This window comes from Aplidium turbinatum, chromosome 14 (genome assembly GCF_918807975.1).
Source record: "Aplidium turbinatum chromosome 14, kaAplTurb1.1, whole genome shotgun sequence".
Lineage (NCBI taxonomy): Eukaryota > Metazoa > Chordata > Ascidiacea > Aplousobranchia > Polyclinidae > Aplidium > Aplidium turbinatum.
The window spans coordinates 5106517-5125511 of NC_137485.1; the positions used below are offsets into that span (position 1 = coordinate 5106517).

General features: G+C 40.0%; 1 protein-coding gene across 1 annotated transcript; it reads right to left on the reverse strand.

Moving 5' to 3' along the window:
- Nucleotides 1-983: 983 nt before the first annotated feature.
- On the reverse strand, nucleotides 984-16800 carry LOC145783143 (uncharacterized). Its single transcript, XM_082594932.1, has 4 exons — nucleotides 15113-16800; nucleotides 4039-4325; nucleotides 3698-3829; nucleotides 984-3435 (listed from the first exon to the last, which is right to left on the reverse strand). Exons 1-4 carry the CDS (start codon nucleotides 16650-16652, stop codon nucleotides 2359-2361), a joined length of 3036 nt encoding a protein of 1011 aa, XP_082451058.1. The 5' UTR covers nucleotides 16653-16800; the 3' UTR covers nucleotides 984-2358.
- Between the last annotated feature and the right edge of the window lie 2195 nt (nucleotides 16801-18995).

The window sequence follows — 18995 nt, forward strand, 5'->3', positions numbered from 1 at the left end:
AGGCGCGAATCTAAGAGTTTTTTTCGGGGGGGCCAGAAAATTGAAAATCAATTAAAAAGAAAGAAAAAGCTAAACAGATATGAACAATGATACTACGACATATACGATATGCTAGAAAATAGACATTAAAACAACCATTTTCATCAATTGTGATGCCGAGGAACTAATATCAGCTGTTTAGAAGCATATCAAACCATTTGATGCGGAAACATACAATTTTTCACAAAATTTCGGGGGGGGCCGGGCCCTCCCCATAAATCCGCGCCTGCTCCGAGGGTTAGGGTTCGACACCGGTCGAAACCACGCGGCTGTGTCTTTGGAGAACAATAAATGAAATGGACATTAAATTTACAAAACAATGGAGATATTACATTAAAGGACACGAAGAATCTCTCACTTGTTTTCTCTTCCACAATCTACACATTCCACCAACCTGCTTATACCAGCTGCCTGGATATAAGGAGGCTCTCTTCGGCAGCTCAGTTACGGACTGGTGAAGTGATTATTTTCTTTGCCACTGGTAGCGTCTTGATTTACTGCATCCATGCACCATGTAATGGTCACAGCCAACTATCAAAAATATGTGGTGGTCACCCCATGTATCCAAAAAAATAAAATAAATAGCATAGCTAACTAGCAAAATTTGTGTTTATGATTGTCGTCGTTTAATGTTGGTAAAACATTATTTTTAGCTAGGTGTGAAGTTCCAATAAGGAGTGACCCTTATTCCAACAGTTATCATTCGTTATATATCTGCCACCGAGACATAGACTTGCGTGTTGTAAATTACTGTTTAACCAAACAAATCCAGTCTTATCTATCAGATCCTAACAATCATTTCTATAACCTTCGCGTTTTGTCGCTTCTACCTTTTTCCAGACCCCTGCTATGTCATGACTACTGGTGTTGTTTTTTTGCTTTGATGGTTGGAAATAACATGATGACCGTCTCTCTCTTCTCTTACAATGACGCATTAAAAAACATCGTTTAACACTTCGTCGTTTATTCAGTGATGACAGCACGTTGACGTCAAAAAAGTAAGCAGGCTACGGCACAGACACATTCGGTTGTGTCACACGGCAGGCACATTATTTTGATGTTATTCAAACGCTTGTAAACATCAAAAAAACGCATATATTAAGTCGGGATGAAATCGCATATGAAGCAGAAAATGCAGTTACAAAAAAATTTAAAACATTTCAGTCGATGCCAAGAGCAATGTGAGAAGCTAAATAAACAAGAAACTGGAGTGATTGACAAAAAGGTCACATTGATAACTCCCCGATTTGGGCAAGGGAGATTTTTCTCCACTCAAAGGGCAGTTGTGCCCAGATAATAAATTAAGAAAAAACTAAGTTTGCAGTTACAGTACCTCGCACATCAATAAAATGTTCAAACAACGTAATGTGACATTGTTTCCTTGTCACTTTGTTACTGCATTGATTACAGTGATAGCTCAGTGCAATAGTGCTAACTAGCCAAAAGCGGTATCCAGAAAAGCGATCAACACTCATTGCATCGCATAAAGTCGCCCATATTTGCAGGTGAGTGCAGCAACAGGCCAAAGAAACCACGCCTGGGTGGCATTCCCAACGATACTGATTTTCAATTTTCGTTCACAGTGAATTTTCATTTCCACGTCATGATTAATAAGAAAATAGATGGAAGGTTGTATTAGAAAAACAATAGTAACAAAATTATAAGCACATGAAAAACTGCTGAACTGAATTCGAAATTATATTTCTTAAAGATTCAGACAAGCCAATCACTTTCGATGAGTGGTGTATAATCACACGAGAAAATGGATGAAGTCATAGATTCAAAACAACATACACAAAAACGCGGCATATTTTCACTGCCATCAGTACAACAGGCATATCACATTATCGAGAGCTGCATTGCTTTGAATAATTTATAAAATAAGTTAGAAAAAAAAAAGATTAACGCGTAGCCGTTACGTCACAACAGACGCTGGCGAAAGCGCTTCACGCACAATTCCATGAAGTCGTTAGACAATTCTTGATAAAAACAAATCCCATCGTATTCATTTTAGTGCACGTGTGCATTAGTCGAAGGAGATTATGACATCATTATAAATAAAGACAATTATCACAAATGATTCCGAGGAATCTTAAGAAAAATCAGTTCATGATGACGACAAAGAAAAAGTTATAAATAAATACACAAGAAAATTACCTAAATCAAAAAATGGAAAATTCCGAGTAAATAAAGCTGCAATAAGAAACAATCGCTGTCAATATTGTTTGATTCCACTGCACCCAGCTCTATATTGGCAGCTATCTCCGCTTCTGGGGTGATACAAGACAAATTTGCGAATAGCTCTCATGTTATGGACGTTCATGATTTGACGGGGGAGCAATGACCGCTGCTTCTCGAGCTTTGGGAAAACAACGAAGTCCTGGAATTGACGTAATGCTCTGGTGATGCAAAGAAAGGATTCCTCCACACTTGAGGAGGAGCTACTGGTGAAAACAAAGAAACAAATGAACTTTGAAGGGGAGGAGGACTTTCGGGCGAAGAGGCAATGCTTTGTTCATAACAGTGGGGCCTAATGGGGGTGGAGTGCGGTTGTGGAATGTACTGATGTGGTACATATACTGGACTTCTCACGTTCTTTGAGTCTTGGAACGCATTAAAAGAGTTTTCATCACTGTGATCACATTGAGAGGCCATGGGAGAAGAGGTGGAATAAAAAGCACCGGGAAATGGAGGCAGAGAATCGCTCCCGGATGAAACGTGAGAACAATGCTGCGACAAATCGACCGTGGATTTTGATGGTGATGAGGATACAGAGACAGATTTCAAAGAATCGGACCTTGACGGAGAAAAACCATAAAAAGTGCTACATGATGAGTTGTTTGGAGAATAGGGGGGTGGGGGGCTATCAGGAGAGTCCTTTATGGTGATAACTGTGGAAGAAGAGGTATTCAGTGATGATTGAGAAGCGAATATATCTGATTGAGACATTTTTGTGTAGGAGGACGTTGTTGATGAAGAAAATTCAGTAGATGCAGAAGTTGTGTCTAAGATTCTGGAAGGTAACTGAAAGGAGCCAGTAGACGCGACAGAGCTAAGTGCTGGAACATAAGTTTTCGAAAACGATGTTTCCTCTTCCTGCAGCCATGGATGTTGAAGAACTTCATCTAAAGTAGGCCTCTTCTCTTGGTCTTTCTGCAACATTGCTTCAACTAAGTGTAGGCAGGAAGAAGTAACAACTCCCTTTGATCGTTTAAATTTCCACCGGCAGTTTAAAGTGTCCTTTTCTTTGGGAAAAGGGACCTCCGATTCAAGCATTGTGTAAAGAAGGACTCCTAAAGACCAGGCATCCACCCTCTTTCCGTAGTACTTGCGTTCTCGAAACCATTCCGGAGGATAAAACTCTGGAGTTCCAGCGAACTCGGTGTAAACGTTATCCTGAAAATAAAATAAACTTTAACTCTGTGTTCCTTAAACAAATGTCGGAACGCGGGCCAGGTATACTTAAGTAAAGATATTTGTAACAGTTGCTTTGAAAAGAATTGTCTTTGTCTGACACTTTTTTTTGAATAAAACGTTTCAAATTTTTATGTGACACTGAAAATAGTTAAAGAAATAGGCACCGGCATTAATCAAACAAGAGACGTTAAATCGTATAGATACAGTAGATAGAAATGTAGTCTTTATCAAAGTGTCTTACCTTTAAATATGTGCCACATCCAAAATCAATAACTTTGGCCTCATGAGTGTGGAGGTTCAACAGAACATTCTCATCTTTGATATCTCTGTGAACGACCCCGTTATCATGGAAATGGTTCACAGCTTCCACAATCTGCAAAACATCCAGAGATGTAAGTCCAGATGAATAAGATCATACCGATACACATAGTAATTGTCACTGTGGCGTCAATAATATTGATCTGTTAGGGTCATATCGTGATAGCAATAAATTTAACACTCGGTTGTGATTGAACTTGTTATTACAAAGTAGTAACATTAAAGTAACGTTTCCAATCGTATTTTGATGGCATCATTTCTTACCTGTCGGAATATCTTTTTCGCCATGCTCTCCTTCATAGCTCCATGCTGGTTGAGATAGTCGAAGAGATCTATGACAGGCTGGGGGCGTTCCATCACCAAGATGAAGGACTTGCTCCTCTCATACCAATCGTACATGCGGATGACACCTTTGTTCTCGCCACGAGAAGCTTTGTCAAGAAGCTCGAATTCCAAAGGCACGCTTTTGCCCCCTAGTTTGCCCCATCTTCTCACTTTCTCTTTGGGGACTCTCTTTATGGCAACTTCTGTCAAGTCCGATTTTCTGGTTCCTGAAAATAGATGCATATCTACTTAAAAATTTAGCTTGATAATAGTAAATGTGTAAACATGTTGCACTGTCAAGTGTTAAAGTGATGTTAGGAAAGTAATACACAAGACAATGTCGACCAAAGTAACAAGCCAAGAATTAGATGTTGCTAATCCAAGTTGCCACATCCGGTGATTGAGGGCGTTATTCTAGATTAAGTTAAAATGCAGAGAGACTTTGTCATACCAGAAACGTTTACCGATTCTGGTAAGAATGATTAGCACCTTCAATAAACCGAAAGCAATTAACACTGTTACAAAGTCTCATCGCATGTAACCAAAGTGCAATTAACTTTCGTTGAACTTCACAAGCTGTCAATTCGTGGAACTGGGACCACATTCTAAACTATAAAAAAACTAGTTTATATTATAACCGGTAAACTGTTATGGAAGGCATCACTCAAACTGTTGTGAGAATGTTAAATTTTAACGAGTTTCTTTTAAATCGATATTTGCAAAATGTTGTTTGCTTTCACCAAGTAATTATTGATGCAACTTCTTCATATTAGATCAAAAAATATACACAAATATATCTTTCTATGAAGCAAGCCAAGGAAACAGCTATAGTTAAAAGTCAAGCACACGTCCATACGTCATTACGCAAAGGAGCGACGCAAGGCTATCGATTTAACGCACTACGTCATGCGTCACACGACCGTGTTACTATTTATAGCAATTGTGTACCGAAATTAGAAACAACCGAGCCGGGTGAAAAGAAACCTTTTCTCTGCACTTAGAAGTAATATGACTGCTAGAGAAGTCAGCGCATTTGTAGTCCTGATAAGTCGCAAATAATACTCAAAACACGGCCTACGTCTTTAGGAGTAAACAGTTCTGATTTAGTGTGAAAACAACAACAACAACAACAAGCTTTTTGCAAACCTAGAGTTGTTTTCGTGCCCACACAAGGACAACGGGTTTTCGTTCAGTGAGGATGCTGAATTACTTTTGTTCACAACTGGTTGAATCCAGTTATAAGCAACGCAATGAGAGATGGATTTTAAACAACATTCAGTCCAAATCTAACCTGTTCAGTCAAGGACGCCGTTTGCGAAACCAAACCTCGAATTCACTATAACTGATTGATTCTACGTGCGTTTCTAAGCTGGTTCTTCGACAAACACGCAAGATAAACCTTTGGTATATTCGGTGATTTAATGGACTTTGATGATAATCAGACTGCGCGTGCAAAGGGACTTATTTGTTCAAGCTGTGTTTACTGATAACATACGGCCAGAATAGTAGTAGACAGTCATGGTTTTTCTTCCAAAAAAATTTATCATGAAATTGACATTTTCTACTGTTCCCACATACACAAATATACCAACTAAATCTAACAATGCAGCAACATAAGTCTATCAATGCTATAGCTTGTGTGGGTTACACGCATAGTTGAGCTTTTCTCTATCGCTTCAATATGTTCTGAAACTTCGGTATTGAATATTTCCTCTTGGCCTAAGTTGAATAAAAGCTATTTTTGCTTCAAGGTTATATCTGTTAATTTTTATATAGATGCAGCCAACACCAACGACTAGTAGAAAGTGGTTTATATGCTAAAAGCTTCTTTCACTTTCACACCATACTGCCAAAAAAAACATGCTGGACAACAAATTGTGGCAGATAGAACCAAGTTGTAAGCGGTGAAGCTGGGACGTTCGGCGCAAACTGGAATGCAGATGTTTTGTGTGACGGAAGTACAACGCTTCGCAAGCGCAAGAAGGATAACCAAGCTGCGGCACAGCTGCTTTTAGTTGACATGTCTGCAGCTCAAAAGCTTTATATTGAACGTGGAACAACTTGACAAGCGGTCCTACTTCGAGTTCACAGAAGCAAATGCAAGATCAGTTGAAACTTAGTCCGACCTACAGTTATGTATAAAATACATTGGAAAACTATGACAGCTGTTTCCATGAGAGCACGCAAAGTGCTGCACGATTATCGACGGATTAGGACAAAGTACACCATTTTTCAACTTGTCGTGCTTGCATCGTTTTGATGTTTCGTGACGTTAAAAGGAAACTAAGTTAACCGTCGCTCAAGTTTCTTTATTATCCACAAAAGCTGCGTTACAGCGTAAAGATTTTCGGGCCTGGTTGACTTGTAGTTCAATCAAGGCCAAGGACGATATTGACAAAGACATGCAACTGTCCACTTTCTAATTGCATCTAAACATTATTTAGTGCCATTTAAATTGCAGCAAGGCAAACCTCATTAATGGATGCTTAAGTTCTACTGTTTATAGCGGTGTAATTACTGCAGCTCGAAAGGTTTTAAGGTCGCAACTAGTGATTCCTGCAAAATCTACGTCAGCACCCACGTTCGGCAAAAAGCTGATTATCATTTGAAACAAATAAATTCTAAGGCAAGCGTCACACACAACCTTTGCACCAATAGTTCAAGTTCAATCTCTACTCAAAAGATGTTCTTAGAACAGTTCCAGCCACAAGTCTGAGCCAGTAGACAACAGAACGACATTATGACTCATTCGCTGAGGCGCCTCTTGAAGTAATATTTTAAATTTTCCACCTACTTTGATTTTTGAAAGGCGCCAGGTAGAATTGATAATATTTTATAACCGAATTCATCTACACCACCACAAATTCGTCGCTTCGTTACCACATTCAATTATCGCGTTTTTACAAGCAACTTCGGACAAAATACTTCACTACAACGAATGCTATGTGACCCACACAAGCTGGTACCTAGCGTAAAATCATCATTTTCGGCACTTTGCTGTCTAGCGACACCATGAAAATTAGAAAGAAACATTTGTTAATTTTGACCTCTGCAAAACTTGAATCGGCGAACAAACTTTATTAAAGTAATTAAATTTCGAGCAATGTAAAAAAAATCTTCACGAGATTCCTACGTGACTTGCAACGTGGCTCTTGCGGGTCTCAATACTTCACTCGACACATATCGTCATTCAGAATAGATGTAAGACAAGTTGTACTTTCAGCTGAACTAAATTTCCGGACAATAACTGGAACTGCTGAGTAACAAGTCACAATGCGTCTTGTACAAACATAAAACAATACAAGCTTGAGATCTCTGGCACTGATGGGTGCACCTATTGCCGCCACATCTGCTTGTGATGACGTGTATCCCATGCGATGCTGTAAGATCAGAATTGTGTCTGCAAGACGACAAAAACAAGTGCATCGCTTAGCAGACTGCATGAGTAACATGAGTAAAGTAACCCAAACAAAAGAGGCAACATTTGTTGCTTGGAAAGTGTCGAAAGGTTGAAGATGAACATCACCTTCCGCTTTATGACGTTGAATCATCGCCTTAAAGGACAGCCTGTCCCCAGCGAGACGGGGATCGATATCCTGTCTGCTAACATCTGCCTTTGTTTGAGCTGGCCAATCCAAAGAGCTCGGCCTGAAAAGAGCCGAGAGAAGTAAAGATAAAAAAGAAACAAAGGAGAAAAACTCCCCTGTCCGAAGTTCATCTCGCCAACCAGAACCAAGACAAGACAAATATCGAACTGTTGCTACGTGAGGACACCATTCATCCGCCTTTGCGGAAGAATGTATCCCACTTTCATCCAGAACACTTAGACAACAGCAACACCTGCATGGGTATTTTTGCTAAAACTTAGCTCCGATAACACACTCGTGACTTCAGATCAGACGACGCGTCACAATGAATGCATCGCCTTTCGCGTTCAATTGCGCGACTATGTTGAAATGAATGTGCGTTTCTCACTCAACGATATGGGTTTCCTGGATATGACTTTACCAAACGGTTGAACTGAGGTGCTAGTGAAACATTCTACCTACATCATAAAAGTATATTGTATTCCAAAATAAAGTATCTATACATTTTGCATACATAACATTTTGTGCATCAGAAGCAACAAGAAGCATAGTGAAAAATCAAGAGGATATGCGGTCTCAAAGAAATACCATCTGGCTGATCTGTGGACTTTTTTTAAGTGAAGAGAAATTTAACCTCCTTGACATATGGGAAGTCACATCATCACAATGGCAGCTTTAATTCTGACAGAAAAAATGGAAATTTCTAGAAACTCGCTCTAAGACGGATGAAACAATGTTTATATTAAATGACTCGCGCTTGCTCTCGAGAAAAGATTGTTTTGCTTTACGCCCAAGCAACTGTGCAACGCTTCCTGGTATGTGAGGGCAAGAAAAGTGTTTTCAAAAACTCTTATGATATTGTATAATGTTTTATCACCATCTTTTGACCATGTTTAGTGAACTTTAAATCTGCTAAAAAGCAGCTCTAGATCTGCTGACAGCTTGTGTACCAAGCTCGAAATAGATGCAAATTGCATTCATATGCTAAAGTGCATATTGTCTCAATTTACCTGCGCCATATTTTATTGCAAGTAAAACATCATAGACATAGACACGTGTCTTTTGCTAGGCCCGAAGGTGATTTCGATTGCAATACCTTTCAGTTTATCAATTGTATTTCACGCTTGGGTAAACTTTGGACGGTACAGAACACATAAGATAATGAAGACAATCTCCTTTCAAGTAGATGATGCAATGAATTATGCACAAGACATGCTAGCCTCAACTTAAGTGTTTGCAAGACATTAACCGTTGCGAGAGTACAACTGGTCCAATGGTTTTGTTTACAAGAACAATTATCGCATGAACACCAAAACGAAAGTGGCCAAGACTTAGTAACCTTTCATCGATTCAAACAGCGCGAGCTGCGACGAACAAGCAAATCGATGGCTGCAAGCGACAGCTGTGAGACAAATGACAAACATTGGGCCCAGTATTATGTTACAAAGTTTGCTCTGGTGAATATATATATAGGCAACACTTGCGCATTCTAGATAAAGTATTGCAAATTGTGCTGAAATAATGGAAAAACAGGCGTCATAGTTCACACGATGTTTGCGGCAGTCTCCGCTTAAAATAATTTTTCAAATAACGCTACGTTTTAAAAAAAAATGGACAACTGGTAAATTTCTCGCAGCTTTGACAATGAAGGCGGTTAAAAAAAACTAGACAAGACCAGGCCTGTCCACTTTCCAACACACAAAAGAGTTTAACTCGAGCGTCGCCAGAAAGACAAGACGGAAGAAATTCTTCTAGTCTTTAGATTTGTAGACAAATCAAAAGAATTCGGTGCCTGGCTCAAGCGTTCTGGTATGCTAAACACGTCGGCTATCCATACAAGCCGGTGATTTGACAAACGTACATCTAAAAAGCGGAAGCTTGGCTAAACAAACCAACACAAACGCATTGATTCATGTGAGCTTGGAAATTTTGGAGCATGTAACTCGGTAAAACGAATGACACCTGCTTCTGGTGGACAAAAGAAATTGCGCTTGTTCAAGCAAAAAGAAAAAGGTAGCCATCGCTGCTGTTGCTAGGGTTAAGAACGAACCTCTGGTGCAACGCGGGTATTGTAGTATTAATAATAACTATTAGATCTATACTACTAAACTTTTTTCATTTGCTGTCAGCATAAAAACAAACAACGATTTCCCAGCTCGAAGAATTTGACCCTAACCGTGATGGTAATAAGTAACACGGCAAGAATTGTTAATAGCTACATCGACAACACGAAAAAAATTTCCCAGTGTTTCATAGTAATGTGCGCGGACAATCCGTACCACGAAGTATGTAACTCGACCACTTCTTCAAATGTTTGTTTAACGGAATTGGCACTCGCTCGAAAGCTCAAAAGTTCTGAAAACTATTTTAACAACTTGAAAGATTTACATTTAAAAGACCTGTGGCGCTTTGCCAGTAAATAACTGTTCGGTGAGTGCCAAGGTAAAGTCCATATACTTTACCTTGTTTTATTTACCAATGCGAGACAAGAAATTTTCTAAGCCAAGCAGTGTTTTGAATTAAAAGTTGCAGACAGGGAACCATGTTTTCCTAATTCTGTGGGAGGTCTGCAAACACTACTTCTGAATTTGCTTGAAAAGGTAATCGTAGCCCTTTTTACCCACTTTGCACGTTTCAATAAATTTTGCTCTATCGCACCTCAGATGCATCACTTCAATCTTTTGTTTAGAACAAGTCCAAAAACATAACAAATCAAATCTCCCAAAGAATCAATATAAGCCAAGGCTACACGTTAAAGCACACCGTATGTATGTTTTATAAGGCCTTACCTTCCTCTAAGTTTAGAAAAAGCACAAAACTCCGTAGCCTATGTAATGATTGCTTGCCTGTAGTTCACCTTGTTTACTCGCTTATATAATCATGTGTGCCCTAGGTAATTGTACGCTTTCTAGTTCTGTACTCTAGCCTTGCCACTGATTCATCTTGCAGTTATACTGGCAGAACGAGGAGAATAGAATTGTGCAGAACTATGTCTACCGTAGATATATTTAGTTAACCTTATATTTGTTTTGTTTGTTTAGCACGAATTTAAGTTGATTAAAGCCAAGTTATGTTTCTAGTTTGGTTTATTTCGTAACAATTTAATCAACTTATTTATCTGGTGATGGAACGTTTGTTGAAACCGAAAGTGCTAGACCTTGACCCGAGTGACGCACTTGCTGCTAAGCACTACAGACATTGGCTGAAAACGTTTAACGCCTTTCTTGAAGCAGTTCAGCGTTCTGTGCCAAGCCGTGAACCCTCTGAAGGCGACCAAAGCTCTCAGAATTTCTCAGCAGTAGATAAAATAGCATTACTGCACTGCTATTTGTCACCTGAAGTGTACGACCTTGTTGAGGACTGTTCTACTTTCGACGCAGCAAAGGAAGTACTCGATAAAGCCTACTTAAAGGAGAAAAACGAAACTTTTGCCCGTCACCTTTTACTCACCAGGGAACAGAAGCATGATGAAACTATCACATCGTACGCAAGAGCACTCAAGGCACTTGCCCGAGATTGCCAGTGGCGAGCTGTCAGCGCAGGAGATTTCAAAAGGGAATTAACTCGAGATGCATTTATTACTGGAATCTCTTCTTCAGCTATCAAGCAGAAACTACTAGAAGAAAAATCACTCACCCTTGAGGATGCTATAGCTAAGGCTGAATTACTCGAACAAGCGCACAATCAATCCGGATGTCTTTCAACTACTCTTCAATCTTCCGTCGCTGCATCGTCAAGAAATGCCAATATCCCACTAAGGAAATGCTACTTTTGCTCCGGAAAACTGCACCCGGGCGGAAGGATGGAATGTCCTGCTCGGGACGCTTCTTGCCGAGCATGTGGAAAAATGGGTCATTTTGAAAGAGCCTGTTTAAAATCACAAAAAAGACAAAACAATCGTATCAAAGCACAATCTACATCTGCTTCAATACTGGGAGATCAGCACTTATCGTCTGGATCTGAAGATGGCATTGTCGCTTCAACAGTTTCTTCTTATTTATTGTCGGTTTTAGCCGGTGTGCCATCCTGTTTGTCGTCTTCTTCAGTTTCCGTGGAAATAGCCGGAAAACACATCACTGCTCTTCTGGACTCCGGGGCATCTCATAGCCACATTGACTGGAAGGTTGCGAAATGGCTTGGGCTGGATCCTCCATCAGGACCCACTTCTTCAGTTTCACTAGCTCGCGTAACTCAAAATTTTGAGTGTCTCGGAAAGACTACTGCTAAAATGACTTTATTTAATCGCGAGTATGATTTACAACTGGGAGTTGGACGCGAACTTTGTGCAGACATCATCCTCGGACAAGACTTCATGGCGCTGCATCGACGGGTGATTTTTGAATTCAATGGTAAAAAAGAGGATATCATAATAACACCTTCAAACTGTAGTGTTGCAGCGGCTAAAGTCACAGCACCTCGTCTATTCAAGAATCTGGATCCAGGAGTCCGACCAATCGTGACGAAGTCTAAACGTTTTAATCCAGAAGATCAGCATTTTATTCGCCAGGAAATCAACAAACTCCTTGCTGATGGGGTTATAGAGCCTTCTACTTCACCTTGGAGAGCTCAAGTTTTAATTGCAGATGACGGACGCCATAAAAAGCGGATGGTAATAGATTACTCTCGCACCATTAACAAGTTTACACTTCTTGACGCCTTTCCTTTACCAAGAATTGATGACCAAGTGAATGCCATTGCCCACGGAAAGATATTCAGCACATTAGATCTAAAGTCAGCTTATTACCAAGTTCCCCTGTGCATGGAAGATCGCGAATACACTGCATTCGAAGCCGCTGGTAGACTGTTTCAATACTGTAGACTCCCTTTTGGAGTTACAAATGGAGTATCAGCATTTCAAAGAATTATAGATGATATTATCCGCAAGCATAAACTCCGAGGGACATATGCATATTTAGACAACATCACAGTTGCTGGAACAAGTAAAGAAGATCATGATCATAAGCTCGAAGCTCTCTTGAAAGCTGCTGATGAAGAAGGTTTAACGTTTAACGATTCAAAATCTCTTATTTGCAAATACGAAATCGACGTACTTGGCTACAGGGTTTCTCATGGAGTAATAAAACCCGATCCCACAAGATTGCAACCACTACTGGATTTACCCGTTCCAAAGTGTAAAACTGAACTTCAAAGAGTCGTTGGGATGTTCGCTTACTACGCTCGTTGGATACCTCAATTCTCACAAAAGGTACGTCCACTAAACCTCGCAATTACTGGAAACACCTTCCCCTTATCTCAACTGGCGTTACAAGCTTTTGAATCATTAAGACAAGGACTTATGAATACTTGTCTATCGTTTATTCGTGATGACTTGCCCTTTCAGGTTGATTGTGATGCATCTGAACATACAATAGCTGCAACTTTAAACCAAGGGGGGAGACCGGTAGCCTTTTTCTCAAAAACACTTTCAAAATGCGAAAGAGCGTACCCTGTTGTAGAAAAAGAGGCTTTAGCTATAATCGAAGCAGTTAGACGTTGGTGTCACTATCTTCATGGTAAAAAGTTTAAATTAATTACTGATCAACGAGCTCTTTCATTTATGCTTGACCCAACTAGCAAAGGTAAAGTCAAAAATGCCAAAATTCAACTTTGGAGAGCAGAATTGGGTTGCTTCGACTACAGTGTAGAGCATCGGCCAGGAGTCGATAACGTTGCTCCTGACACTCTATCTCGCTCCAAAGTGATCGCTAGCTACTCTCAACAACCCAATCTAAAAGACATTCATCGCCAACTTGGGCACCCGGGAGTTACTCGTCTTTGGCAATTCACTCGTTCAAAAAACTTGCCGTTTTCTCTAGATGATGTGAAAAATGTTTGCAAAAGCTGTCGTTCGTGTTGTGAAGTGAAGCCTCGCTATCACAGCTTGGATAAAAACCAACATTTAATACGTGCCACCAGTCCCTGGGAAAGAATAAGTATCGATTTCAAGGGTCCAGTAAAAGGTGTCAAACCATACATTTTAATGGTTATTGACGAGTACTCTCGTTATCCATTTGCTTTCGCATGCAAAGACCAATCTTCATCAACAGTGTTAAAGTGTTTATCAGAACTTTTTGTATTATTTGGCGTTCCTGGATACGTACATAGTGATAGAGGTTCGGCCTTTATGTCCAATGATGTAAAAACCTACCTTACAAGTAAAGGTGTGGCTACCAGTAGGAGCACACCATATCATCCCACTGGTAATTCACAAGTAGAAAGAACGAATCAAACTATTTGGCAAACCGTACAGTTAATGTTACATGATCGTCAACTTCCACAGGAGAGGTGGGAAGAAGTCCTACCTGACGCTTTACATGCAGCGCGATCATTATTATGTACCAGCACAAATGCTACTCCGCACGAACGTTTTCTTAGGTTTGAACGACGTTCAATGCTCGGGAAGAGTTTACCTGGTTGGTTGCTCCAACCAGGATCTGTCCTGCTTCGTCGGTTTGTTAGGAACAAGGACGAGCCATTAGTAGATGAAGTTGAATTGCTCGATGCGAACCCTAGCTTTGCACATGTTCGATATCCAAATGGCCGAGAGTCAACTGTATCGACTACAGACCTTGCTCCTTGTCCGCAAAATGAAAAACCAGCAGAAGACAACAACGTTACCGCCTCACCCGAACTACTGGATTTAAATTCACAACCTGCACCTGAATCACCAAAGTCCGGACTTGAATCTCCAAAGTCTACACCTGAAAATCCGGTTGTTGAACACTCGCACAAACCGGCCGTGATCGATGTTGAGGTTCCTGCCCTTCGCAGATCCTCTCGGGTACGAAAAGAACCTGACCGATATGGTGCTTATGTGAAACATTGATGTATCTATATTCTTGGGACAACAAGTATCGAAATTCTAAACATGTTCATAAATCAGCGGGGAGGAATGTAATGATTGCTTGCCTGTAGTTCACCTTGTTTACTCGCTTATATAATCATGTGTGCCCTAGGTAATTGTACGCTTTCTAGTTCTGTACTCTAGCCTTGCCACTGATTCATCTTGCAGTTATACTGGCAGAACGAGGAGAATAGAATTGTGCAGAACTATGTCTACCGTAGATATATTTAGTTAACCTTATATTTGTTTTGTTTGTTTAGCACGAATTTAAGTTGATTAAAGCCAAGTTATGTTTCTAGTTTGGTTTATTTCGTAACAGCCTAAAGGGGGAATTTTGCAGCATTTTCGAGTGCAGCACCGACTGAGATCATGAATCACAAATCGTCTTTGAATTTGGTTTACGCAGTTGCGTTTTGCACAATCGTAAATAACTTTTCGTTTTACCAATGTATTTTTGACTATGATGCAACAATGCAAAAAGTATAACTTGCGTAATGTAAAACATATACTTCGAAATTTAGATGAAATAGTCGCTTATGTACAGTAATTGAAACAATATCACACAAAACGCAAAAACACTTACCAGCAAATACAACTCCGCCTCCACCGACGCCAATCTGCCCTTTGATGTCGTAGGTCGCTTTGAAGGAAGGTTGCTCTCGACTGTGTGATGTTGCCGGTTGGGGATGGAAAGTTGGCTTGGGAATGCTGTAGGGTTTTTCGGCGTTTGAAGCAGGTTCTAAAGGCTTTCCAAGAGTGGCATGCGCTGCCTTGGCAACACTTTTGTCTTTTTTGGGTTTACGTTGGTCGCGACAGACGCTTTTTGTAAAGTCACGTGATTCATTCTCTATCTCGACTTTGGTATGTTTGATCGTGATCTTAATCGACTCTTGTCGCGAAATCGAGTCACTCGTCTTCACTGTTGGCCGATTGACGGAACTACGAAGAAAATATCCATTGGGCCGGTTCAATGGGAGCTGTGCCCGGCCCGGAGACGCAACTTGGTCAACGGGAGGAGATCTGGTACCTCCTCTGCTCACGGTGGATGTCGAGGAAATGTCCCCCACGACGAAACTTCCCACATTGTTCCTGGAAGCACAATTAGTTTTCTTTTTACGACCTTTTGTGGATGACTTCGGTAAGTGGGCACTTGGAGGAGGACAAAATGGGTTAACAACGTCTGCATTGTTTTTACAACCTAGGCCAGGTTCGTATGATACAAAGATGACGTCATCATCCTCCTCGTTGTCATTCTTTGATCTTTTGTGAGGTTGGACAAATATCTGCTCCGATGGGCTTATGCTTCCTGTACTCAATCGATCGTGGAGGTTAACGTGACCTACAGCTGCAGCCACTTCGCTCGTGGAAGAGTAACCAGAACATCGATGTATATCATCATCCGCACGACGCTTCCTGGAGGAGCCGCTCGCTAAAGAGGAAGTGGAAGTACGCTGAGAAGCTGAAGAAAATGTTGGAGATGTCGACATGTAAGACTCTTTTTTCGCTGGAGAAAAAGCAATAGACGTAGTCGCAGCATTTAAACTTGAAGTCACCGTGACTGGGATCGGTTGGAAGTGATTATGATAGTAATTGTAGGTAGATCTGCAATAATGTCCGCTAAGAGATCCAGGTCTAGGTGATGATGGCGATGAAGACAATGACATCTTGCTGTCTCTAACCACAGACGAGAGGCCAGAAGCACCAGTAGCACTAAATCTATTTTTATTCTTCACATCACTTGCTGCAGTCATACAATTGTTGGTAACAAGCTGAGACGGATGGTGGCGTGTGTAGAAGAACTTGCGTCGTTCATTCGCGTTTGAGCTGTTTGAAGGGCTAGCTTCTGCATTTGCAACAACTTTGGAATAATTATGATTCATCACAATTGAAGAACTAGGAACTTCTGACGAACCATCTTCTTCCAATGTGACGCAAGTAGCAATGTCGTCATCACTACGTGAGATGAACACGTCACAATCGGCGTCTCCTCCGCGACCGAAGAACGGGAGACGGTGAGGAGAGTTGGATGGGAGAGTAATAAAAGGAGCTAATTCTCCCACCTGAGAAGGGACTCTCTCGGAACTGAAAGTTGACTTGGATGGAGAGGAGTTATCGGGCAGCATGACTTGTTGTAGGAATTTTTTTCAATAAATATAATAAACAAAGGTAACTACAGAACGACCAATGTAAAATTCCACAGGTCTTTGTTCACAGAATTCAGCAATATGTAAACAATCACTTATAAATTATCACAGCCTTTAATTCAATAATTGCAATATCTGAAAAAGATAAAATAAAATTTAACCGTCTATATTTATCTTGCAACATTTAGGGAGGACTTTCATGTCTATCTATTACCATATGATAGTACTACGAAAACCAGAAGTATTTTTAAAATACACAGCGCTAATCACAATTTGAGCACGTCAGTTTGCCTACGTAACGTCCTATATGTAGCCTCAAACAGTCATCACGTGCCAGTGCCCAATCGCATAGCGTCCTATGACAATCGACCAGACGCGGTATGATGACCGGTCTTTGTGACATCATAAACCTACTGAATATGCTCGACACTAGCCCAGAACTATAGAACGATGGCATTTTGATATTCAAGCTCAGTGGAATTTTTGAAACATTTTGCTCGCGCTGGCTTCAATCAACTGTTTCACGTTTTAGCTTTATTACATGACAATACTGCATGATCATCGATTGTTTCTGCAATTAGAATTGCCCGCCTGCTGTTTTTGGTGCTAATTTATTTATGCCAGATATGTGGAAATAGTGCTATCTTTCGAATGAATTTCTGTGACTGTTATTCTGATCACCAAGAAAAAAACTTTACAAAAACTTGCAAAACATGATGGGATGAAAAATATTTACCCTGCTCTTAACGAAAACACATTCATGACAAACAAAAACAACTCATACTTGTTCACAAATAACTTTCTTCTCTGAAAGCAAATATTGGTAGCGCATTTCAAATGAAACGATATAGATCCGAAATATGCCGTTGCAGCATAATCAACTAACTTTGTAAACTTAGTGCTCAATGTTATTGTACTAGATTAATAAAGAATTACTGAAGAACCATATGAAGTTCTGAGGCTGCGTACTCTACTGGTGCTGCTATGTCCATATGTCTGTTTCGCCACGGCTAGTTTACCGACTGTTGAGTCATTTAATCGTGCATTGCCAAAAACTTAGGTTCTAAGATTTAATTTAAAATATATGCTTTGGTCTCAACTGAGAAAGCTTTTCTCAAACCAACAACCTCCCACCGACTGCACTGAGTGCCAACTGTCAAATTTCTGCTCAGTGACGGCTGTAAGAGGGAAGGTGCGAGAGAGAGAAAAGAAAAAAGCAAAACAAGAAGCAGACGTCCATGCGTGATGGAGGCAAAATGACAAACAAAGAATTTCCAGCTAAGACGATTCAAGTCAAAGCTGTCACCACCGTTCTAAAAATTTCTTAGTTTAAATCCTTGCATAATTATAGGGAGCTTGTGCAATTGCAACACATTTCGGATTAGTGCGTTAATTTCAATTCAATAGAGATTAACTTTCAATGGAAACAATAGACGCGCTGCAATTATCCAACTGCAAAAACAAAAACTGCAGATACAAACTCGGATTACCGCAAGGGTCTCACGCGCAAAGAACAAATAATAAAACTGCACGAAAACAAACGTAGAACAAGAGGTCGAGAATAACAACAGATTGCTCAACATTTTGGCACTTTCCGGACAGGAAACTGCTTTGTTTATACGTTTTTGGATAGTTCATTTATTTTCAACAAAACTGTCTCTTAGGTAACACTGTTGACTTTCTGAGCAAGTTCTCACAAAACAACACAAGTTTGTCAAATTATCAAATTCGTTATCGTGACTTTGATTGCAATAACAAAAAGTTGCATAATAAATATGATCATAAGTATAAAACAGACAACTCGTGATGTAAAATTGCTCAACGAAATTTTATCAAATTCCAGGAAAAATCTTTTTCTACCACAAGTTAGCTTTGTCTACAACCTCGAAACCACGTGAACCAATACCTGGATAATGCTTATTAGTGAAACTAATGTCTTCTTTACGGAACAATTCTGATGAAAAAGGAATATAGTTCTGCTCAGCAAAGAAATTTATTTTCACACGAGTCAGTTCAATCATAAACAGCACTAGACAATTACTAGACAAGTAACCGAGTCGTTTATATCAAGCATTGTTGTGGGTTTGACACCTGTCAGAAGAACTATCAAGGTATTCAAACTGAGCAGAACTATCAAGAAAATGAAATATCTCTTTTCATTTTCTTGATAATTTAGCTCAGTTTGAATTTGTTTCTGACCGTTACAGCAATAACAATACTTTCTATTGCCACCAATGTAGCAGAAGTCTAAAAAGATACATGCGACAAAACGCGAATGTTTAGACGTGTTTGAAACCGAAAATAAATACAAAATAAATATTT

What these genes read in the sequence shown, in the direction of transcription:
- LOC145783143 (XM_082594932.1), bottom strand. Translation starts at nt 16,652, where the DNA reads ATGCTGCCCGATAACTCCTCTCCATCCAAGTCAACTTTCAGTTCCGAG. An exon ending in AGGCGGAGTTGTATTTGCTG is followed by an intron (nt 4,326 to 15,112) that starts GTAAGTGTTTTT and finishes ATCTATTTTCAG; the next exon opens with GAACCAGAAAATCGGACTTG. An exon ending in GATGTGGCACATATTTAAAG is followed by an intron (nt 3,436 to 3,697) that starts GTAAGACACTTT and finishes TTTTATTTTCAG; the next exon opens with GATAACGTTTACACCGAGTT.